Source organism: Alternaria novae-zelandiae (assembly GCF_023758075.1).
Source record: "Alternaria novae-zelandiae strain BMP 2774 chromosome Unknown scaffold_25, whole genome shotgun sequence".
Classification (NCBI taxonomy): Eukaryota; Fungi; Ascomycota; class Dothideomycetes; order Pleosporales; family Pleosporaceae; genus Alternaria; species Alternaria novae-zelandiae.
Window position 1 is genome coordinate 364559 of NW_026056985.1, and position 24667 is coordinate 389225.

The window sequence follows — 24667 nt, forward strand, 5'->3', positions numbered from 1 at the left end:
CACAGTAGCTCCCGATCGGCTTAGCACACACATGTACTCCTACGAGAGTGCGTATCCATCACCAGCTATGCCTGGATACGACTCGGCGCCGGTTTACAACTACAGCAACCGTAGCCCCGTACAGGCGTCAACAGTGATCAGGACTGCCAATGCACGAGCTCGGGCTGCACGAGCTCCTCGAACTGCCGTCGCAAAACGAACACGCAACCGCAGGCACACTGATCCCGCCAATGCTGCCTACCACTGCCTGATTTGCAAAGACAGGGGTTTTGCCAGGAAATACAACCTCAACCAGCACATGCTTACACATGCGGCTGAGCGAAAGAGGCCGAATGTTTGCCCACACCCTCAGTGCGACAAACACTTTGTGCGCAAGACAGATTTGGCTCGCCACGACCAGAGTGTGCACACAGACAACAGACCTTGGAAGTGTTCAAGGTGCCCTGCAACCTTTCCTCGTAAAGACACGCTCAGCAGGTCAGTAGTAACCTAATTATGTGTTCATTTCATCTTGCTAACAACTTCTCAGACACGAGGAAGATGGATGCAGTCGCCGCACCCAAGTGCATGCGGATGACGCAGCTTTCACGCGTTCGAAACTCTGATCGACGGCATAGGTCAACTCTGCATCGATCAGCGAGGACTGTCCTGTACCAGCACTTGATACATCCAGCATGGGGAGACACGTCGGAAGCAGTTCGTTCAGTTGAAGATTCCACTACGGGCCGTAGCAAATTGTATCGCTGTCTTGTTTCAATGTTTTCTTTACATTGCGTGGGTGGAAATTTGTAACAATGGCGTTTTAGTGCACTCCAAAGAATGTGAGAGCAATAGAAAAACTGTAGCTACGTGGTAAGGTTGCCCTGCTTCATCGCATAATGGCCCCTCTTGTTTACTAGGAGAATATGATCACGCTCGTTCACACTACACCATGAAACCACTTCAATGCACAAAACTCAAATCATGACCAGCTCCTCTAGCATGGTACCCTAGCAGTCTAGGAGGCTGGAAGGACGCCACCTAGATCGATCCGAGGAGACTGGCTGCAATAAGCCGGCACTGTCCACAACGTCTTTTCGTACGACCCACCTTAGGCGGGGATACGCCGGGGACCACTACCGCAAGCCACGAAGCGCGACCCTTGTCAGATCAGTTCTACATGGATGTGGGCTGTTTGTGAAGTGTTGCAGGTATGGTGCATATTAAGCGCCCTCGATGTGAGCGAATTCACGCAGGCCGCATCTGACTGGCCAACGATACGCTGGGGAGGTGGCACGGTGAGATAGCTTGCGGACGGACCCTCGATGCTACTAATTAGACGCAGCATGCTCTTTCGCGGGCTATATTACCTGTAGTTTCAGTCGAAAACTACTCTGGGGCAGCTATAGCAACAAGGTCAGTGGACGGATGCTGCTCATGCTAAGCTGGAGCGTTTCCACCACATCACGCATCGCTGCCGACCCACATCGCAAATCAATCCCGGAACTTGTCTCTGCTCCCTGTCCGTGTACTCCAGAGACTAGTCGCGTAGCGTTGTGATGGGCGCTTAATGTTTGGCCGTGTGGCCTTGTCTTATCTGGCTCGAGCCACGTCGGCTCGTTGGTTGCAGCCCTCGAGCGCGCTAGGCCCCACACGTCACGGCCGCCAAGCTCTCTCCCACCACGATCCTCCAACGACCTCCCCAATCTGGCCGTGCTCGTTTCGACGCGTCTCTTTTCGCTTACCCTTCAACCCAGACCCGTCGCAATAACGGCGACCTTTGCTGCCTAACCCGGGATTCTGGGTCTGAGCCAGCCAGCAGCTGCACGTTGTTTTGGCCCCTAACATCCTTCCCCTCCTCCGCACTGATACAGGCGATGCGATCAGCGACTTGCTCGACACGACGAACTGTGCATGACGACATCTAATCAAAGAGGAAGGGATCGTGCGACAGACGTTCTGCCCCAGGCGCCACTCAGGTGACGCTCGTCCTATGCGAGTGACAACCCTCATATGCGACGGGACGGGACCTTCACACCCCATTATGGCTAGCCATCATCGCTCGGCCTCCATGCTCCATGCCGCGGAATCAAGGAAGAAGTCACCTGTGCCGGGCCGGACAGGGCCATCTCGACTGAGACATTCTGCTGCAATGCACATCAGTCGGGTCGCAGTTTGGGCCATTGCAACATCGGCATATCTTTGCAATCACCCCCACATGGACTATACAGTCTGCATGTATTGCTGGGGATTGACGGCATACCTATACGAGCATCGCTTCATCTTCCATTGGTCAACCCATCAACCCAATAACATCATGAGAAAGGCCAAGTCTGTTTCCGCGCGGTCCAACAACGGGTTGTCACTGACGAGTACCAGCCTGTTGTACCACGGCATCGAGTCTCGCCCACCGCAGTGCTCGACCATGCTTAGCCCACACAGCAACGCGGGATTTATCGCTTGAACTCAATAATTAACGACCAATTGTGCCGCGCACCCGCCGTGTTCCTGCAGTGAGCTGACCGGAAGATCCACGTGTAATCTAAGCAGTCAGCAGTCTACCATGCGACCAGCCGCACCAACTTTACGGGAAGGAAGGTGCATCGGTTGGCAAGTTTGTACAACATAAAGCGAGACCCAATATGCGTGGTTGACATGGGTCATACGGAGAAGGTCACGGGGACCAAGTTCTCGAAACAATCCTACGAAGGAACGTTTCATGGCCGAGCACTGACCGACCCATGTAGCTTATTGGACGTTCAGTTGTGACAATGCCAGAAGTCCACGCAGTATATGGGTAAGAGGAACGTGGGTTAACATTGACGCTCATGACACACATTACCTGCTAGGCTGGCTGACAATCACGCCGGTGCAATCTCGCAGCCTAGTGGCAAGAAGAGATTCCGCCTCCGTGACAGAGACCCCAGCGACGTCAAAATCCAAAGTCATCTGTGTCTCCGCTTCTTGCGATACCACATAGAAGACAGCCGAATGCTGTTCGTGCAATCTGACGTTCCAAACCTTGGTACAGGTTACTGGAAAACCACACACATGGCACTGGATACATACTGGACGCAACACCACGCGGTTGCCATGCACGCACATTTCCTGGCGCCATGTTGTGCGAATCGCGTTCCCCAAAGCGCTAGACGGCGCTTCTAGGTTCCGAGTCGATCGGTAAGGCGTTAAAAAACCTGGAGTTGCCGCGATGCTTCCGCTGCCCGCGCGAGCCGCAAAACCCCTGCTAGCGATGTCTGGTGCCGCGTCCACAGTCCGCGATAGACGCCGCCTCGCTAGAGGTGTGTGCAGTGCAGCTAAAAACAACGTCGAATGGTGGGTGCTTCCAGCCCGCACATGCGCTTCCTGTGAAGGTATGACACAGTTTGAAAATGAGAAGATGAACTCGGATAATCTTGCTCTCTTTCTCTACTCTGACTTTGCTGTACTGGCCCGTCTCGTCATTTGGAAAGTGCGTGAGGTCACAGCTGGTTAGGCCCCCCTTCCACTTCGGTCTCAGCAAATTCTGTTCTCGCGTCGAGCAGGGGTATGGCGCTAACGGCTTCAATCGATCCGCCGGCTGCAGTGGAGCAGCTCAGGGCTTATGACAGTCTCCACCCACATACAGCGCCAGCCTGACTCTTGCAGTGGCCCTGAGTGCCGAAGCTACACAATACCCTGCAGAACCAGTGGAGCTATCAACGGGGAATCTTTCCTCACCTTGGAAGCATGGTGTTTTGCATAGGGCAGAAAATTGGGACTGCACTCTTCGGTATTGACTTGTCCACGTAACACAGGGCCAACTTTGAAGATCGGTAAACCACACCTATACCACACGATCTTTTTCGTTAGCTCGGCGTACTGTCTTCATGCTCGGGAATTGAAACGGAGAATTATACCATATATTTCCGGTATCCACTAGAAGCTCATCAGGGTTCTTTCAAGTATATCTACCAACCGTACGAATTTCCCAAGACGGTTTACTACGTTCGGGTACGGTATGCTTCTTCCCCGGCCAATGGCATCGAAGAACGCACGGACAGCGTACCAAATCAAGATACAAGCCGAACCTTGGAACTATATGTGGTACTGTATTGCGACACTAATGTTATGCAAAACCCAGACCGAATACCAGGAGCTAGGTACGCTTGTGATCCTACTGTAACTTTGGTGACTTGGCAGATGGCCATCCACGATCGAAGAGGAAGGCGGCGAGCTACATACTGTTCGTAGTTAGTCCGCACATCTTGGGCGCGTGGAACGCAAACTGCTCAACACCGGACAGAACACCTCAATGTGAGGCTGAGCGCTTTTCTGAGGCTTACTTGCCATTTACTAGACGCAGTAGGGGTATCGAGGTATGTGCAGTCTAAGTATAACTTAGTCCGACGCGAAGCGGTGTTCGAAGGGTCCGTATCACTCCAAGCGCTTGATTCAAGAATACCATCACCCTCACGATGCCGGACTAAATCCTCTAGGCATGTCCGCGAATAATGTTGGCGGCATCTCCGTTCATCTTCACAATCAGCCTCGCCGGGTTCGGGGTCCATCTTCAAACAGTTAGGACGCTTGGCATACCTACGGCCTTTCCCTTGCTTCGGCACTGTGGCAGGATGCCATCCAATATTGTAGCCCCGTGATTTGCGACGATTGCAGAAGCAGCCTTGTCGTTGAGCCTCAAATGTCAAACAAAAATGATGAGAGATGCATATCGTCCGCGTCCCCCGGCCCCCTTTCTGCAATCTCACAACGGTGAGGCACAGCCAGATCGGTGCGGCAACTGGAAACTCCCGCAAGCGTTTGCTGTCCACAAACGGCCGATTCCCCGAGATCGTCGACTTAGTGGGCGCGAAGCTGTGCCGCCCGATCATAGCAAACGATGAACGCAAACCGAGCGCAGACAAGAACCCTCCGCGGGGGATAAGCCTGGATCTCCTCATTTCGCTTGCGGGGAAGCACAACCCTGACTTCCTGCCTGAAAATCGTACGAGCATCGAAAACTCAAATGACTAGACGGCGATGTCGAGCTATGATGCTCGCAAGCTGCATTGCAGATGACAGCACATCCAGCAGACTGGTAGCGATCTCTCGGCGCTCAGACACGCTGTCACACCAATCGATACGAAAGTCCGACCAACGACGCCGGCACGCGCATGTCCACGACTCCCGGCAGGATGCTTCTTGCAGGACAAATCTTACCGAGCTATACAAAGCGTTCCTTGTGGATAAAAAAAAATATGCAGCGAAACGAAGCCGAGAGGTACGGAGACCAACACGAAAACCCTGCAGTCCAACAATCCAACTCAGGCAAGAGCAAATATGCGACAGCGGTCACACCCGGATCGACTCCGTCTTTGCAATTTGAGAAATGGCATCCTCCATTCCCCATCCTGCATATGCCCGTTGCCACAACGTGTGATGAACTGTGCCTTCTCGTGGCCATTGATTACGCGCCAGCCGCCCGCCGATCGGCATCACACCAGTGTTATCAGCAACCGCCATGCATTTAGCCCTATTTAGGCCGGTGGGATGAGACAAAAAGATGGATATTTGCATAATTCGAGCGGGATGGGTCAACGCATATTGGCCTGTCTAGGCAGGAGACATGCGAAACAGGAAAGTGACAAGTCGATTATACCTGCTAACACTGGTCTCGAATGGCGGTAAATTTACCCTCTCAACGGTTCAGCCGTTCGCGCTTAGACGCCGCGACCTGCGACGGCCCACGGCAGACAGGCCTCAGCAAGGATGCCGGCATCCGAATCTCCCATGTCTTTAGGCTGTCTGCTCCCGTGCTGGATTGTCACTGTGACCGGTCCATGTGGGTAAAGATCAATTGTGCATGGTACTCGCACTTTCCCTACTGATTGGCTCGGAAGGCGAGACGATGTGCCCTTGGCGCCCTTCGGAGTGTATTCAATCAGGGCCGAAAAAAGAGGGGAGATGGGTCGAGAAGACTTCGTAGGATCATGAGGATGTGAAGGTAAGCTTCTGTGCCTCACGGGTGAGGCTGCTTTCTGGAAGCAGGTAAGACGCATCAGCTCTCCGCAGTGGCTGACGCAAAGTGCGACAATCCTCCAGACACTACGCCGCCGATTATCGTTACGAGCTTTACCGCACATGTCTTCAGCCCGTAACATCAGGTCAATCACTGAGGTCGTTCTTCGCGCTCCCCGAACGCCCGTGCGCCGGAAGCGCGCTTTCAGACCCCACGCCATTTGACATCAAACGTTGGGTCCCAGTATCACACCATATGACGCTTGATACTGGGGAAAACATGCTAGATACAGAAAAGTAGGTACTGCGACGCTGCCCAAGTCGACCATCAGCCACCATCGACGAGACATCAGCCGCTGGTTGGGCCACCGGCAGTATACAGTCGGTCGCCACCACAGTCAGGGTGATCCTTTGGTCTCAGCCGTATATGTGCGACCCAACGACGTGGTAAATAGGCCAAGGTGAGCCCATGGTTGATACTCCCACTGTATGTACAAAGCGAGTCAGTAAGCCACCATCCGCGTCGCGAGTCTGTGTCGGCGCAAAACTAAGGTGACTAGCGGACGGCTGGTAGTGCCATGACGTGAAGCTCGTCTCTTATTCCCTGATCAAGCTCTCAGACAGCATCGAAGAGCTCGCCCATGTGTATAGGACTTTGGGAGGAGCTAAGGAGTAGGCAGGTAGTAGCTCGATTCGCTTCTTCTTCCCCAAAAGACATAGATTGTGCGGTGAAACCACATAACCACCTACGTATCTCGTTCCTTGTACATGGGGTTTCCTAGCTTTACGCAGGAGCCTGCTTCTGGTACGATGTGCTTCTGTCATGCAGACAAGAACCTTGGAAGTATCCAGCTGGTTAGACTACTGCACTGACTGCATAGCAAGATTAGAATGTAACACGCGAGTTCGTGACAAGCGAAAGGCCAGAGTGACCGAGACCAGCCATCGCTGCGAGAGCATGCTTCACCGCCTGAATCTCTGTCTTTGATGACGGTGAGGTAGCTTTTCGAACGACCAGGGCCTGCACAGTGGCGGCCCGGTACAAGCGAGACGTCTTGCTGCTTCCAATCACAACACCCAGGCTCCTTGCAGCTGTACAGTGAAGGACCATTCCGTGATGATACACTATATCTTTCATGCATACTGTGTTACACCACAGTCTAGACACGATTATAGCATGCCTTGCAGATGCCAATAGATGTTTCGTTGGTCATGGAAACCTTGACTTCAGGTACTGGCAGGCATATCTTACGGCCAAGTGACTCTACCTCATCACATACATCTCCGCTTGGTATTGGGCAGAAGCTGAGTTATTGCCAGGCAGCAGGAGTCAGTGACGATGCTCACCGGAATGCCTTGAGGCATTTGCTGAACTTCTGCTGGCGGCTGGGATCCCAAGGCTAGAATATCGTCTGGGAGACGCCTGTCCACTCAAACTTTACTTCGATGAAGGGCGCATGAGTCCAGGCATCGGTATTGTTAGAAGCGCTGGTCTTGCTTCGCCTGCCTTCATCGTTGGTATCTTGAAGTGGGTGGGGAATCTAAGCCCCAGCACTGACGCTCGATGGGTTTCGCTCATCGCATGAACGATCACAGAGACTTCGCTATGGAACTGTCATGATGGGTATTGACGTCTGTCGTTCTAAATATAATACATGTTCATCTACATATCGTACCTGCGCAAGCACCGAGATGCAGTGTTGAGGCGGTGCAGTACTGCCCTGCCTGTGCCGCATGCACGTCAACTACTACGCCGTATCATACTGCCGTGTTAATCGTCATTCGTGAATTGTTCGTCCTCTCTTCTTCACCTATCGCTTCTGCCCGTCACCAATCTGTTGTTGGATGCTCAGATGAAGTCTCCATCACCAAAGCCACCGAATGGATTCGGTGGTCGTCCACCTGCTCCGCCAAAACCACCTGGCCCTCCAAACCCGCCCCCGCCTGGGAACATCGGACCTCTTCCTCTGTCCTCTCTAAGCGGATCGCCTGGTCCTAGAGGGTCGTAACGCGCCCCCGGAGGTGCTCTGGGATCATATCCACCTTGTCCGCCTTGACCGCGAAACAGCGGATCATCGAATGTGGGATGCATCCCGCCGCCGCCAAAACCGCCAGGTCGTGGCAGCCCTCCTGCTAGGTGTGGCCGAAGGGGATCATTAGGTCCGAGACCCTGTGGATATAAATCGTCATGCCCAATGTTGATGGGGTTGTTACCGGGCATGCGACCGGGCTGTCTGTTCATGCCCAACTCGTCGTCAAAGCCGGGTATGGGTTCTGGTAGATGCCGCCCCGAGCCTGGCTGTGCGGCGAGAGGATCGTTGAAAGGGTATGGTCGTGCGGGCTCCGGTTCAGTGGGGGGCTGCCGTGGGTTGGCAGGTCCCCCTCGTTGTGGTTCTTGCCGATCCGCTGTAGGGGTGCGCTCGCGGTCGGTGTTGCCCTCCTCGTAGCCTGGCTTGTTAAGCCCGGGTGCCAGCTTCTGTATAACAGATATCTTGAGGAGCGAGCCGAGGTCGTTCAGCCTGCCTGGCGAGATGAACAGCTCTTGCACCTTCTCCGACACCTGCTCCGTTGATGTATCTTCAGACACACTGAATGGTAATTGCGATTCGGATATGTAGTCCTTGGTCGTGACTTCGAAATGTGTGGTCTTGTCATCGCCGAGCGCGAGAGCGTATACGACAGCTTTGCCTCCCAACCTATTGACCTTGACGAGGTACTCCATGGCTGACTGCGCGTGGGCGTATCTGAAAGCGTATGAGGATGACGCATTCCATTCTTTCGGTAACGACTCTGGGTTTTCGGCGTCTGCGTGCGCTTCTATAAGTTCCCGAGTTATGACGTGTAAAGGTAAGGGTGAATGAGACGGGTGCTTACCTATGCGCTCGTCTTCGCCCAGCCCGATCAGGCGGAAGCCAACAGCAAGCATGCCGGCGTGTACTGCTAGTGCGACGGCTTCGGTGCCATTCTTGAGCTGTGAAGATTCGCCTTTTGGTAGCGACGTTGCCATGAACAGCGCGAGCGAACCCGAGCTTAGCGGGTTGCCCGTAGTATTCTGGTGTACCATCTTTACGGATCCCGGGTGCGTTGTGGTCGTCAAAGTTTCGCGGAGTGGATGAAGGGATTCGTGAAGGTAGTTATAGCTCGTGTATGGTTTATAGAAGCGTAGTGGTGTGAAGAAGTTCCAAGGTCGATGGAAATAAATGCACCATGGTTGGAGTTCAGGCAGCGGCCAATGACGCGTGGGCGGGGCACGGGAACGCGCTAGAGCAATGCACGATATCTGTTCATGCACGATGCAAGCGCCAGATTCGATAATCTCTCTACTGTACTACTTGCATGACATCACTGTCAAGATCAAAGTTTCCGCAAAAAGCAAGTAATATTGCCGAGCCATGGGAATGCTCAGTATGCACCTATGCGTAAATCAAGACTATCGTGCTACTCCAAAGGCATGTGCGCCAACCCGTGGGGAATAATGTGGGACCAAATACGCCAGAGGCAATGCAAGAAGAAGAATAAGAGGCTTAAAGGAAAGTACATCGGGCCATCTGGTGGGATATCTATTCCGGCAGATCCTGTGAGTTGCTTGCTGCGAGTTCGTTCGGTTCAAGAAGGCTGCAGTCAGCGTTAGTAGGTATCAAAAGGCAGTAAGGGAGCGGACAACATACGAGTACTGTTTGTACAGTGTACCCTCGCCTCCCTTCTCCAAGTCCACATTGAACACATAGTAGTTCCCTTCACTGGTAACTACCATAATCTGAGGACCGTTGTTGTTGAGCGCTACCACATTCCTGACAGGTCCCGTGGAAGAGCTTGTCGGAGAGCGTGGTATCTTGACCCACGCAAAGTCGCGCGAGGGCTCCCAGATCTCTGCTACAGCGCTGGGTAAATATCCGCCGACGGTAGCGGCGAAGGACTTTCCAACGGTCTGCGATGTGCGCCGAATCAAACTCCCAAAAGTGGGATTGATGGGTTTCCGCTCTGGAGTCGATACATCTGCTGTGCTGGCACCGAATTCATCCGCTGTCTCTTGGCTCGTTCGACTTCCGCTACGTGCATGAGACGCGCCCATGGGCTTGCTAGGCCCGGAAGATACGCTATTACTCCTGCTGTTGGGCGCTCCTAAGCGGAAGATGTGGACAGTCTCGGTCGCCGACGATACACTAAGCAAGGTCGATGTCGAGTTGAAAGACATGCTGTATATCCTGGCCGGGATGGAGCCTCTCCGGAACTGGTACAGCTTTTGCGCATCGGGTATGGAGAAGACGCGGATGATGGTGCCCTTTTCTGATGCCGTCGCCAGCAGGGTACCATCGCTGTTCAGCGCAATGCAAGATAGCGGAGAATTGTGCGCCTCAATTACGTTGACTGCCTCCATTTTTGTAGCATCGTATATAAGGACTTCTCCGCTTGTGGGTGCGATGTGATCGGCTTTGGGCGGCGCGTGCGAAGGCGGCTGGAAGGTAGCGGGTGCGGCTTTGGTGGGCAGCGGATACACGAGGTAGTTGTTCTCGGACGATGCTGAGAGAGCGCATATCGCTATGCCAGTGAGTATGTGTGAAGTGCTGCTTCTTGCGACGTACCATTAGGATTAGGCGACGTCTTCTCCGTCTTGAGCATCTGCAGGTTGCTTATATCGTAGATGTAGAGTTCCGACTCGAGCACGACGACGATGCGTTTCCTGTTCATGCGCATGGCGAGGATGGCTGTCCGGAATGTCATCTCACATATGGTCGAGTGCCTCTTGTCCTTGTCAGTGCGTGCCTGGCCAGCGTCGCCTGTCCGACGAACCTTGGTGTTTTGTATACGCAGCACGCGTGGCGACAGCGTGAGAGCTACCAGCGACGTGGAGAAGAGCATCTCGAGGCTGGAGACATCTCCCTCGCGCGACTCGGACTGCTTGTTGAACGGGTCGGTGGTGTATATGCGGTAGCCATTGGGCGTGCCTATGCGATTAGGTCAGTACATGTTCTGCAGCTGGCAGGCATAGCGCATACCAACGCCTAGATGGCTGTGGTCCTGGTTGAAGGTTACGAAATTCATCGCGGGAGTCTGGCGTTGGCTGCGTGGTTCCGGGTGCTGCGAGGGCTGGGGACTATCCGCGTGATAGCTCGGTGAAGCTGTTGGCCGCCGTTCGGGGGTCCAAGCCCTACAAGCGGATGCGCAAAGGAAATCGCAAGCCCGAGCGATTGCGATGCCGATAGCGATGCGTGTATACGCCGGTGCAAGTGATAGAAAAAGATAGCCTGGGCCTGATCGCAGGTTGCAGCTACCGCCGTCTGACGATGGTTCACGCGCCCATGCAGGGATCCCGACGTCAGCTTAGCCCCGCGTAGTGGCTGGTGCTCCAAAAATCATTCCTCTCCCAAGACCATGGCCACCCCATCGTGAAGACCTGAACATGGCCAAAGACGCCAAGATGCGCTCCAAGAAGGCTGCTGCAAAGCGCAAGGGTAACCAGAAATCCCTGCGCGAGAGAAGAGATGTGGATATCATGAACGTGAGGTCCCCAGCCTCTTCCGCCCATAGCATCCTCGTAGCCACTGGACTAATATCAATGTCAGACGAATGACAGCAGCATTGTGTCCAAGAGAAGCGTATCGAAACTCTATCTCAGCAATGAGCCTGACTTCTATGAGCCTTTTGTACCAAAGTTCGTTCGGCGCAGTACGTCACTTGGATACCACTTGCACGTGAGACATGGACTGATGCCCTTCAGATCCGTTGATCAATCGCGGGTATTGGCTACGAATGCATGCTATTGAACAAGTAGTCCGCCGGTTTCTGGAAGAAGAGAACGGAAAGCCCAAGATTGTGGTGAACCTAGGATGTGGATAGTGAGTAAGACATCCGTCGTCTCGACTCTAACACAGTGAGAAGCTACTAAGTCCGGAAAGTGATCCCTTGCCTTTCCAGTTTTGGCACAGGTATCCGGCCCTCACGCAATCATCTACATTCGTCGACGTCGACTATCCACAATTGATGCAACGCAAGAGAGATACCATGCTTAGCAATGGTCTTCTTCGAGACGCCTTGCTCAGGACCAAACTCCGTCAGTCCGAACAGCCTGTATATCTTCGTAGCGACAGCTACATGGCTCTTGGATGCGATCTGAAAGACCTTGCCACACTCGAACGACTTCTGCGGGCCGAGTTCGATGTCCCCTCGTCTTCAATCCTGTTCGTCGCTGAAGTGTCTGTGACCTACATGCCGCTAAAGGACTCTGATGCTCTCATACAGTGGGCTAGTACTATCGAAGACGGTATGCAGACTCGTCAAACCCTGCCCATAAGCTATGCTAACATCTGTAGCTCGCTTCTGCATACTAGGTATTCATTCCTTCATGTGTATGTACCAGTTCGCTTATACTGACTCCATACTGCATAGAACAGTACCTTCCGCAAGGCCCAGCTCATCCCTTTGCCAAGACAATGCTGTCTCACTTCGACAAGCTACAAGCATCAATCAACGCGGTTAAGTTGCATTCATCACTAAACCAGCAAGCCGCTCGTTTCCGTAATGCAGGATGGCCCACAATAACCATGGCCCGCAATCTGTGGGATCTATGGTCTGATGATAGCTTTACCCCTCCCACCCTTAGACGCGGGCTGAATGCAGTGGAGCCGTTTGACGAGTGGGAAGAGTTTGCGCTCTTTGGGGGTCATTACTTCCTACTCGTCGCTTCAAATGCAGAGCAAAGTGGACCGACTGAGTTAGCCTATGGCGAGGCAACAGCCACCACAGGGTGCAGGAAAGCCGTTGATGCGGGAAGTATTACCCTTCACACCTTGAAATTATCGGGTGGTGGTGCCGTGACGCCACGTCGTTTCACAGCAGCTTTCGCTTTCGACAAGGACTCGGTGGCCTTCCACGGAGGTCAAGGGACGCAAGCCCGTCTCGCCGATATGGACACATTGACGCGGGAGGATCATAACGGGGATCGTACCATCCAGCCTTGTGGCTTGCTGCCTGCTGCCCGCGTATGCCATACTATCACATCAATGCGCAACGGTGAAGCGTTGTTGGTCGGAGGCCGCGGATCACCCACCCAGGCTTATGCAGATTGCTGGCTCTTCAACCAGGGAGCTTGGGCCAAAGTGGACGACCTGATGCCAGCCCGGTACCGTCATTCTGCTGTTGCTGTTGTACTAGGAAGTGGGGAATCACAGATCCATGGCGTCTTTGTCTTTGGTGGCAAAGCCAGTGACGGCACAGTACTCGATGCCGAACACTACTGTGCCTTATGGACTGCCAACGGCGGATGGAACAGCATTCCCGTCGACGGACCGCGCCCTTCTGCACGCTTCGCCGCCGCGATGTCCACGATCGATTTTGCTCAAGATTGGGGGTTGCTGACAGGTGGACAAGACGAGAGCGGCGTGGTCGTACAAGACGCGGTGTGGGAGTGGTCCATTTCCGCCACACCAACACCTAGGCTCAACTTTAAGGACCGCGCCAATGACGTTCGCAGCAGCTTGGAGAACTCTGCATACGCGCGTATAGGTGCCAGTCTAGTTCCCTGGAACGATTCTCTGCTGTTGATTGGAGGTGTTTCACAGAAGCATATCCACTCTCTATCAGACGACTTCCTGCTCTTAACATGCAAGGACACGACCATCGATGTGGAGCATCCCAGTATGCAGGCCTTGCCGCCAACGACATGGCCTTTGCTAGTGGGTGTAGGGGCCGTTTCAACCTCTCGAGGCGAGATTGTGCTTGCAGGAGGAGGGGCGGTCTGTTTCTCAATGGGAAGTTATTGGAATGAAGACCCGATCGTCATCCTTCCTGACAATGCGCAAGGGGCCAAGTCGTGGCGTCGCGCTGTGCCGAGTCAGATCAGCGGCACAGCAGGCACAGGAGGCACAGCAGGCACAGAAGGCACAGCAGGCACAGCACAAGCGAACACGACAGAAACGGGACCCAAAGGTCGGCGACAGAAGGGTGGTGTGGAGAAGAGACCTACTCCTACTGCACGTACTACCGAGATCGCAAGGGTGCAGATTCAATCGTCAGATGACTTTGCGAAGCTGGCGGCTACGTCAAAACCGGCCATCATCGAAGGCCTCGATATCGGCCCGTGCACAGACCTATGGACACTCGACTACCTGAAAGCAAAGCTTGGCCCCAAAAGAGACCTCGTCATCCATGAATGCACATCAGATCGTATGACGTTCAAGGACAGAAATTTCTCATACGTCAAGAAATCAGTGGCAGATTTCCTAGACGGTATTGCAGAAGGGTCTCATGAATATCTCCGTGCTGTATCGTCAAGTCAGCCAAACAAGCTGCCTACCAAACTTGAAGATGACTTTCCGACTATATCCGACGACTTCCGCGTACCAGAAGTGTGCAATCTAGTCAAGGAAAACTACCACAGCTCGCCCCTTCGCATCTCAGGGCCCGTGACCTTATGGCTACACTACGATGTTCTATCCAACATCCTGTGTCAAGTACGCGGTTCAAAAACGCTATTCCTCTACCCACCTACCGATGTTTCTCTATTAGGCTTCCCTCCCGGGGGCTCATCTTCCAATATTGATGTCCTGACGTCCAAAGACCAAAGGCTTCGGCGCACTCATCCGCACATTGCTTCCCTCAAGCCTGGTGATGTCTTATTCATACCACCCATGTGGAGTCATACAGCTACGCCGGAAGATGGCGTGAGCGTGGCAGTCAATGTGTTCTGGAAGGGCTTGGAAAAAGGATACGCGGCTGGAAAAGATGTATATGGTAACAGGGACCTGCAGGCATATGAGAATGGCAGAAGAGATGTGGAGAAGATTGTCAGAGCATTCAAGGATCTACCAGTCGACGTCTCCAAGTTTTATTTGGAGAGGCTGGCTGGTGAGATTTTGGAGCGCTCGGATAAGCTTGGAGAGAAGAGGAAGGAAGTCGTGAAGGAGGACCAACAGTAGATAGTATATATGCTTTGATCGAATACGATGATGTTAAGATCTAGTGCTTTTCATTCCACACTTCGCTCCATCGTCCTGCATCCAGCTCCACAGGCCCATCAAATCGGCCAAACCTTGGTGGGCCTGTGCCTGGTTCAGGCAGGCAAACCCACTCTCGTATACACCCAGGTACTTCATGCTTACTATGACTGACACACAGTAGGGCCTGATGTTCTTGCAATCCTGGAACCACAACCTCACCTTCCCATTTCACCGGTTTCAAGCCACTGTCAGAGAATACAAGCTCCATACCCTGGCCGTGACTAAGGAACAGAAGACACTTGTCGCGAACGAGGTCGTCCATGCCACTGAACGCCTCATCGAGGATAACGATGTCGGGATTTCGGATCGTGGAGCGCAAGAAGAGGAGTACACGTTGAGCGGAGAACGATACCTCACCGAATAGAGTGTCAGATGCCCACTCCAGACTCACACTTCCGTCACCACTGAAGCCAGGCCTAAGTTCGGATTCAAACCATCTCAAGCAAGCTTCGACTCTCTTCCTCGCTTCATCATCTAGTCTTGGCTTTGTAATTGGTGTATCCGCCCATGCACTTTCCAAAACCGTCCTCACTCTAAGTCTCTTCGGAAACAGGGCATGGACTTCCGGACTCGCATGGCCCATTCGTGACTGGATTTCGAATATAGTGATACCTGGGACACCGGGTTCGGGCAAGCGCGAGCGTTGGAAGAGTTGGACAGGAGCCGAGTAGGTCTGCGGATGGTCTGATGTTACGAGCGAAAGAAGCGTAGTCTTGCCAGAGCCGTTGGCACCGCTAGATGTAGGAATACGATGTTAATATATGCCTCACACGTGTTTCGTACATGGATACTTACAATATACCCCAGCGTTGATTCCGATGGACGTTCCAGTGCAGCCCGAATTGTGATGACCCGTCGACTTCCTGTTGCCAACCGCCCAAGACGGAGTTCTGGCCGTAAGCTATGCGTACTCCTTGCATTTCGACGATAGCCTCGCCAATATCGGGTACAGCATCGTCGGTATCTTGGTGGCCATCGCGACTCAATGTTGCCGCATCCGATGATCTTGTAGAGTGTTCTCTTCCAGACGAAAGTCGTCCTGTTTCGTCTTTCTCTGTGCTGACGGAACTCCGCGTCGAGCCCTCAATGCTTTCAGCTTGCCCATACATCTGTGAATGACCTAGCACCTCTTCCTTCAGCCCAATCTTTTCGAGCTTTCCATCCTCTCCTGCGTAAACGAGATGGGTAACCCATTCCGGAATCTCATCTTGCGGTGTCAGACTGAGAACAATGCGTGGTGCGTTGGCTTCTGCGAGCCGGTGTAAAACTTTGGAGATATGCCTTGTAACGATGGGGTCAAGTCCAACTGTTACACGGTCAGCTCGCTCCTCTCAAAAATGTGATGACAGTGCACGTGTGGAATCAACACTCACTAAATGGTGCATCCAAACACAGCATCTCAGGCCTACTCAACAACGCTTTCGCGATTCTCGCCCGTCTACTCTGCCCATTACTCAGCATGCTGACCGGCTTGTCGATGAACTTCTCCAACTCTAGATCACGCATAACCCGTGTCATATCCTCTTCATCCACACTCTTTGCCTTTAATTCCTCTTCTCCAGGGTTCATCGTTACGATACCCGTCAGGTACCTTTGAACAGTGAAGTCCGTATCTTCTCTCAGAGACTCATACCGTGCCGATAGATAGGCGCCACCAAAAGCTTTCCGCTCAACGTCGAAGCCCACATACTCAATGGCTCGCTCTGGGAAGCGGAGGCGTGGCCTTTCCTCGGCGATGGCTGGAGTGAGGAGGTATGGGAAAGACCGCGCTGTTGGAGGGAAACAAAGTAATTGGCCGCGAAGTATTTGTAGAAATGCGGTGCGAATGTCGGATGATGGGCTCAAAATCGCCCAATGTTGGTTTGGTGTCGAGAAAGAGGGTAGAGAGAGCGTCAGATTCGGGAATAATGGTGGATTTGAAGGCGCATTATCGCCCTTTGAAGAAGGGTGCTGGCGATAGAATGTGCCATTGGCGATTTTGACAATAGGCGGCGAGGAGTAGAGTCTACGTGAAGTGTGGAGACGTGCACATTGCGTGGCTGCAAAGAACAGCGCTTGCGTTCTGCGCATGTCGAGAGATGGGTGTTGCTGCGCTCATGTTGGTGGATATTTGGTCTGGATTGGGTGGTGTTTGCCGCAGCGGAAAAGTGTCCGTGTCCGCGACAAAGTAGAATGACGTCGCGCGCGGTCGCTGTCTGCCGAGGTACGTGATAGCTGAGGGTCCGCATCGTTATTGCGACGGATAGAGAGTTGGCTGAGTCGTTGTCGCGCGAGCAACCCGACATGATCTCTAGTCTGCAGCCTTCGAGGCCAAAGGTTCACCGTTTTCCATCATAACTCCTTGACGCTTGCTGACCAGATGTAGCCTCTCCAGCAGTCCCCAGCACCCTCATACGCGCACCAACAGCGACGCGCCGGCCACGCGCCATCCCAGACCTCTCAGCAGTCTACGACAGTACACTCAGGCTCGCCTTTGAATCCTGCGAGACCGCGATCCCAAATCGAAGCCATGCCACCTTTCGGCCCCCCGCAAACACCAGCCACCTTCTTTACACCCGTGTACGACAGCGCAATACGGCATCCAGTCTTCTTCACGCAGAACCTCAAGAAGCCGCCGTTTCCCATACCACAAATCGCTAGTCAGGGTTACAGCCCGGTTGCGAGTGGATACGTAATGGAACAAAGGAGAGCAGAAGTGACAGGAAAGACGAAGTTATGATCTTGACGATACGAGCATCGACGGCGTTGAGGAGTATAAGCGGACCGTATTGGGTTACGTCAATTTAACGAGAAACATTCGAATACTAGAGAAATAGCACGAGCTCTGTGAAGTCAGCCTTCCGGCTGGCCGGGCACATGAGATCGACTGAGACACTCGCTGTTTTGATTGCTTTACCCATATATTGCTTGTCTCGTACTAGTAATGGATGCTACGTATTGTAGCGGGTATCTACAGTGGCGAACGCTTCACAAATGTCCCTATTTACGTCCGAATCTTTTCCTGTCGAGGCATGACATCCATGTAAGATCCTTAAGGACCCATGTGCCTTTGATGAGATACAAGCTTCCTCCCCTTCATGTATCCGCACCTCTACAGGCTCTGCCGACCTACGAGATTGCTGGGCAACAGTGCCGTTGTGATGACGCAGCCCAACGTCACACCTCCAGCTAGGTACAGTACGCTATTGATATCTCTTCCAGCACCATCCCCCGCGTATAGATGCTGCGCAATGAGCGGGCTGACGATACCAAATAACCTACCCCAGAAACTCGCAATGCCGCAAGCTGTTCCTCGGATGGGTGCTGGGAAGGCTTCTGGTGTCCAGCCATATAGGACGGAATTGAACATGGACTGGAAGAAATATTCCATGACATTGAAACCGATGTTCGAAGCCGCAGAGTTAACACTGCTGAACAGGAAGATCGAGATGCCCATCAATGCAGACGAAACTACCATCGTCCATTTGCGACCAACCCGCGATGCGCGGTAAGACAAGGTGCCAAGAACAACGCCGAGGACTCCAGGAAGGTAGATGAAGATGTAAGAGCGGTAGGTGTAGCGGAGAGAAAGGTCGAGGGCGCCATTCTTCACAGCCAGGATTTGTGGGAGGTAAGTGCCTGCGTTGTAGGTCAACATATGTTCATCGAGCGAGAGAGGTGTGAAGCTCACCAGCAACGGTAAAACCCCAGTAATCGCATATGTAAGTCAACCATACCAAAAGCGTCAACCTTGTCATCTGAAAGCTCGAGAATAGAAGCTTGAAGCGATCTCCTTCCAGTTTGAGTTTCTCAGTCCATGTAGATTTGAGCTGCTTGACACCACCTCCAAGCATAGGTCCATGACTTCGGTCTGAATCAAACTCGTGCTCTAGAGATACAAGATCCTCCAGAACGAGGTCGCATTTGGATCCGTTGTATTGAGCCATGGTGTGCAGTACCTCGATTGCTTCGGCATCCTTGCCACGGTATATGAGGAACTTCGGCGATTCCTGGAAGGTGAAAATGACCGATCGTAAGACGAAGACGAGTATGGTGATTCCCCCTAGCGTGAAGAGGAGATACCTCCATCCCATATTATCCTCTCTTGAACAACACTTTTCCCCTGTAGCAACAGCACTACAGGCAGGCAACGCTCGATCTCCTTCCGAAAAGTTTGGACTGCAAGACCAGTTTGGGATGAACCCGTAGGCGAGGACGGAACAGATGACAACACCAATGGGCTGGAAGATCGATAATAGCGGAAGGAGGTAACGCTTGCTCTGTGGTGTGGCTTCCAGGGTAATTGTAGTGTCAATGGGAATGTTGCCTCCGACACCAAACCCAGTAAATGCTGTAAGAACCAAAATGGCGTTGTAAGTGCTCGGGGCGCCGATGCATGTTCCAAATACACATGCAATAAAGACTGTCAGATTGAAAGAGACCTTTCTCCCGATCAAGTCTACGAGGACTCCCCACACAAATGCACCGGCTGTGAGTCCGATGGAAAAGGCAGTGGACAACTTTCCAGTCTGATCAGCACCAAAGCCAAGTTCCTGTTGGATTGGCGATAGAACGAGACCGAAGGCTTGAGCCCACATCAAATCGATCATGTAGCCGAACCCGCAAAGCGCCCAAATCGACCACTGGTACCGCCCCATTCCCATGAGATCAATTTCGCGGTTGATGAGCATGCATTTCTTCTCGTACAAAGAGATACCCTCATCTCCAATTTCCTCGGCCAAAGATCGTGAACGCTCCGGGTCGTCAGATCTACTGTGGTCAACTGGCTTCTCTTTGTCCTCGCCCGGCAACTTTCCATCTCTTGTAATATCGCCTTCGGTGGGAGTCGTGCTATCGTTTGTGGAATAATTGCGAGAAGAAGATGCGATAACCTCGCCAGCGCTCAAAAGCGCGTCGCTCTCGCCTGCCCCAGAGCTTCGACGCGACATTGTTGAACAGTTTTCTGAATTCTCAAAAGATGACAAAATGTTGAGAGATCCTTCTTCGGCGCTTACCCCTCTTGTGTGTGTGCCATGGGCTTCACATGGGCGGCACCACACTCCGCCGCGGGGGGAGGCTAGGATACGTTGGGCAGTAGTTAAGCGACGCCTGATAAGCCATTTGATTGCGCCGGTGTAGCTTCGGTGTCAGAAGTGTCAAAGGAGCAGTATCCATGGCATTGCGTGCAGACGTTGAGTGCCGGGTGCTAACGCTATGGGGTGTAGACAAGGCAGATCTTGCTGTTCAACACACCTCGTCGTTAGGAAAGGTGCAACGGACCCGACTGCCGCTCTGTATCAATCCCGCGGAACATTGAATTGTTCAGAGCAGAAACGTTTCACAATTTAGGCCATTCCACATAACCGGAGCATCTTCCGAAAAAGGCCGTTTCCGTCCTGGAGCAACAACAATGGTGAAGGCTTACGGTTCAGGCCGCGAAGTCGTGTGATGCGCGAAGGGATAGCCCTGATAACAAATTGATGTAAGTAATCATGAAGATACTTGCGCCTGGATTCCCAATTTTTGCTTCCATGACTTTGTTGTTCTCGCAGCCCGTTGTTGTAAGCATACCTAGGTCAGCTCCTATGCGGTTACGTGATTTATGCACGTTGATAGCGTGGCGAGTCGGCAGCATGGGATTTCAAAAACGCATGCTCTTGTGTGCTCCAAATTGTGTCAACAACGGCATCGCTCGAATAACGTGCAACCATACGGTGTAGATAGCCATGCGCGAAGATATGAGTTGAGTGGGGATGTGCAGGCTGACGCCTCGGCTTCCCCAGTTGGGCGAAGCAACTCATGCAACAGATCGCGATCCGTGATTCGACTCAAATGGACCCAAGTCTGAACGGTGAGAGAAAGTGGGTGAAGTTGAAGGGAGGAGATCCAGCTTGGAAGCAGACGATGAGGCAGGCGCAGGTGTCTTCGTCGAGGCCGCCTCCAGCTGGAAGGGTCTTGCCCCACTTTTCCGTGCAGTCGCCAAGGCCGGCGCGGTGGATCTGTGCGCCGAGATACTGGAACTTTTTTTGCAAGGCATGTCCGAAGACCAGAACTGCATATACCGATTTTCGCCTCATCTATTTGCAATGGCTCCCCGAAGAAAGCGCCAGCGTCTCTCGCTCGATGGAGCAGAAGCCGTCACAGCAACCGCCGACGCCGAGCAACCGTCCAATTCGTCTACAGCGGCGCCCAAAGAAGCTGCGCGCCGACAACTCTTCGTTCGCGGACTTGCGCCCACCGTTACGACCGAAGACCTTACCGAATACTTCTCCGAATCGTACCCAATCAAGAACGCGCTCGTTGTTCTGGACAAGGAGACTAGGGAATCGAAAAGCTACGGTTTCGTAACATTCGCCGACGTCGAAGATGCGCAAAGAGCGAAGGAGGAGCTGAACAATACGGAGATCAAGGGCAAGAAGATCAAGGTCGACTTTGCCGAGGCGAGACAACGTGAAGGCGAAGAGAAGAGGCCGAGGGCTGGTGACAGGGCCAAGGCGGAGCGCGAGCAACAGATCAAGGATGCGCAGACACCAAAGTTGATCATCCGCAATCTGCCATGGACCATAAAGACACCGGACGATCTACAGAAGTTGTTCCGAAGCTATGGCAAAGTCAACTTTGTCAATCTGCCCAAGAAACCCAATGGTGAATTGAGAGGTTTCGGTTTCGTCTCGCTACGTGGGAAGAAGAACGCGGAGAGGGCGATACAAGAGCTGAACGGCAAGGAGGTCGATGAAAGACCCATCGCTGTGGACTGGGCTGTGGACCGGGAGACATGGCAGAGCCTGCAAAAGACTGAACAGGTGGGAGATGATGCCAAACCAGACGGAGAAGACGGAGATGAAGATATGGAAGACGCCGAGGATTCTGCTGCCAGCTCCGATGACGACGACGACGACGAAGCGGACGACAGCGACGACGACGAAGACGATAGCAACACCGACTACGAGGACATATCAGAGGATGACGAAGATGGCGGAGTGGAGCTTGAAGAAGAGGACAACCGACCGAAGCGTGAGGAATACACTCTCTTCGTGCGCAATGTGCCTTTCACAGTTGACGACGAACGTCTCAAAGATCACTTCCAGCAATTCGGTGGCGTCCGATTTGCCCGCGTCGTGGTCGACCGCGAGACCGAACGACCGAAAGGCACAGGATTCGTCTCATTCTTTGCAGAAGAAGACATGATCAACTGCCTTAAAGGTGTCCCACGTGTCAAGCTACAAAAGAAGAACCTCGACAAGAAGGACGGCTCCACCATCACTGTCACACACTCTGTGCTCGAAGACGAAGACGCCGACCCAACAGGCAAATACACCATCGACGGTCGCATCCTACAAATTTCACGCGCAGTTGACAAGAATGAAGCTACGCGTCTGACAGCGGAAGGCGCTGCTTCGCGCTTTAGCCGAGACAAAGACAAGCGTCGCCTCTACCTTCTCTCCGAAGGAACTATTGCCTCCAACTCGCCACTCTACCAGAAGCTCTCGCCCTCTGAGATCAAGATGCGCGAAGAGAGCGCAACAATGCGCCGTAAGCAAATCCAGGAGAACCCATCGCTCCATCTATCTCTCACTCGTCTCTCCATACGCAACATTCCTCGCAGCATCACATCCAAGGACCTGAAGCAGCTTGCTCGTAGCGCCGTCGTTGGTTTTGCTGCCGATGTCAAGGAGGGTAAGCGACAAAAGCTCAATAAAGAGGAAGTCATTCGTGGCGGTCAAGAAATGCTCGTCGCAGAGAAGATGCGTAAGAAGAAGGGCAAGGGTATTGTCAAGCAAGCCAAGGTTGTCTTTGAGACGCCCGCTGGTAGCAAAGTTTCCGAGGACACTGGTGCTGGAAGAAGCAGAGGATATGGATTCATCGAGTACTACACACACCGAAATGCGCTCATGGGTCTTCGATGGCTCAATGGCCACGCCGTGGACTACAAGATCAAGTCTGGCCCCACGCCAAAGAGCAAGAAGGCCGCTCAAGAAGCACTCGCAGACAAGCGGAAACGTCTCATTGTCGAGTTCGCCATCGAAAACGCCAATGTTGTCAACAGGCGCTCAGACCGCGAGGAGAAGGCCAGAGAGCCACCGAAGTCGAAGGCTGATGGCGAGGCTGACAGCGATGATGCCGAGCCGGGTGCGACCAAAGGCAAGAAGCGCAAGCGTGATTCTAGCGCTGCGGGTCAGAAGGCGGGCAAGGGTAAGGACAGCGGCAAGGGAAAGCAGGGTACGGGTGCTGCGGAAGCTGGCGCGGATGCCGGTGCAGTAAAGGGCAAAGACGGAAAGCTGGCGCAGCGGACAAGAATCATCGCGAAAAAGAGACAAGCGCGGAAGGCGAGAAAGGCTGGTAAAGCGTGATCGTACTAAACCTCCTTGTTGGCATTAGCGACGGCGTCGATGTTAATGGAAAAGTAATTGTTGTTCCAAGTTCTCTATGAATGTATTCTCTACCGCCCGCCTTCGCGATGTTCCCGAACTCTTCGTGATACTGAACATAACGGACAGCCAAGGTGTCCACCTTCAACCCGCCATCTTTCCCCTAGCAAAGTCTGAACGGTGAGTTCCCCTTCACTTCACAACGCGTACCCGCTTTTGCTTGCCGCAGTCTCGTCTCTTCCCGCGGAGCCGCTGCTTCGACAGCTCGATTCGAACCCTCCGCTTCTGTCTCAAATCATGTTGGCGTAGCCCATCTAGGCCGTCTCGGTGCAGGTCTTACAGGGAAGATTATCGGTACGACTGAGGTGGGCCCAAGAACAGAAGAGGCGTGACCCGGACTCGAGACGATGTATGTCGTGATGGACGATGATATACCCTGGTGACGCATAGCACAGTATTGTTGGATGTTACATTGCTCCGTACGTACTTATTATCTACGTATATAGTGGGCTCAAACGAAGCATCCAGTAAAACAACCGTGCCGGTATTGGACGGAATGAACCGAGCGTGTCTGACTGACTGAAGCTTTTTTTTCCTCGGCAGAGTGCGCCGAAATGGAAAGATCGGGTTTCACTTCTCGTGTGGTCCTTTGAATGTGGTGTCAGTGTCGACGCCGAAAAAACGACGGCACGAAGAAACGACAGGGAGCTTGCATGCATTGACTCCACTACAATACCCGGAAGGTGCGCCCAGGCGGGCTCACCCGCCCGCAGTAAAAGCTCCGTAGGTGCACCACGGCTCGTAAACACTGTACACGCACAGGGGCGTGGTGATGTTGCTTCAATGCTCTCTTCGAGTCAGTAAAATCGAACAAAGTTGATCGCACTGCTCAGGCCGAACCTGCAATCGCGCAGTGAGATACGATCGATCGCGATCGATCCCGTGTATCGAGGACACTCGATCATCTCTTCCAGTCAGCTGTGTCTCCTCTTGTATTTCATCATGAGTAGTGTGTATCGTCAAAGGACAAACACGTCACAACGTTCTTTACACCATAATTGTCTCCAATACCAGCCTACCAACTACTTCACTAGTACATTAGGTCATTGTACATATCCAATACGAATAGAGATCGTGGTCGCCTCGAGATCGAGCTGTCAGCATAGTCCTTGGTTTCAGCTCAGACCGGCTTTGGAGAACCAGTCATTGGAGTCTACTCATCTTGAGCAAGCGCTCATCCCTTTAGGCGTACTCCCAAATCCATTCAAACCATGGCCTTATGTCGGGTTACTCAGTTTGTGCCATATAGCATGCTGAGTTCGCTTGTCTATACCATTTCGGGCTCGTGAG

The 24667-nt window shown here is 53.0% G+C and overlaps 5 protein-coding genes across 5 annotated transcripts; 2 read left to right on the plus strand and 3 right to left on the minus strand.

Moving 5' to 3' along the window:
* Positions 1-7822: 7822 nt before the first annotated feature.
* J4E88_009668 (uncharacterized protein) lies at positions 7823-11016 on the minus strand (the record flags this gene model as incomplete). Its single annotated transcript, XM_049403267.1, has 5 exons — positions 7823-8790; positions 8848-9113; positions 9642-10512; positions 10557-10919; positions 10971-11016. The coding sequence occupies 5 exons, from the start codon at positions 11014-11016 to the stop codon at positions 7823-7825; spliced, it is 2514 nt and encodes an 837-aa protein (XP_049251041.1).
* A 358-nt stretch (positions 11017-11374) lies between these two features.
* J4E88_009669 (uncharacterized protein) lies at positions 11375-14888 on the plus strand (the record flags this gene model as incomplete). Its single annotated transcript, XM_049403268.1, has 5 exons — positions 11375-11473; positions 11538-11640; positions 11693-11810; positions 11871-12235; positions 12361-14888. 5 exons carry the CDS (start codon positions 11375-11377, stop codon positions 14886-14888), a joined length of 3213 nt encoding a protein of 1070 aa, XP_049251042.1.
* Positions 14889-14928: 40 nt separating this feature from the next.
* Positions 14929-17039, minus strand: J4E88_009670 (uncharacterized protein; the record flags this gene model as incomplete). The annotated part of the gene is made up of 4 exons (XM_049403269.1): positions 14929-15703; positions 15765-16275; positions 16343-16974; positions 17020-17039. The coding sequence occupies 4 exons, from the start codon at positions 17037-17039 to the stop codon at positions 14929-14931; spliced, it is 1938 nt and encodes a 645-aa protein (XP_049251043.1).
* Positions 17040-18060: 1021 nt separating this feature from the next.
* On the minus strand, positions 18061-19897 carry J4E88_009671 (uncharacterized protein; the record flags this gene model as incomplete). Its single annotated transcript, XM_049403270.1, has 2 exons — positions 18061-18587; positions 18640-19897. 2 exons carry the CDS (start codon positions 19895-19897, stop codon positions 18061-18063), a joined length of 1785 nt encoding a protein of 594 aa, XP_049251044.1.
* A 1137-nt stretch (positions 19898-21034) lies between these two features.
* On the plus strand, positions 21035-23299 carry J4E88_009672 (uncharacterized protein; the record flags this gene model as incomplete). Its single annotated transcript, XM_049403271.1, has 1 exon — positions 21035-23299. The coding sequence occupies one exon, from the start codon at positions 21035-21037 to the stop codon at positions 23297-23299; it is 2265 nt and encodes a 754-aa protein (XP_049251045.1).
* Positions 23300-24667: the final 1368 nt, after the last annotated feature.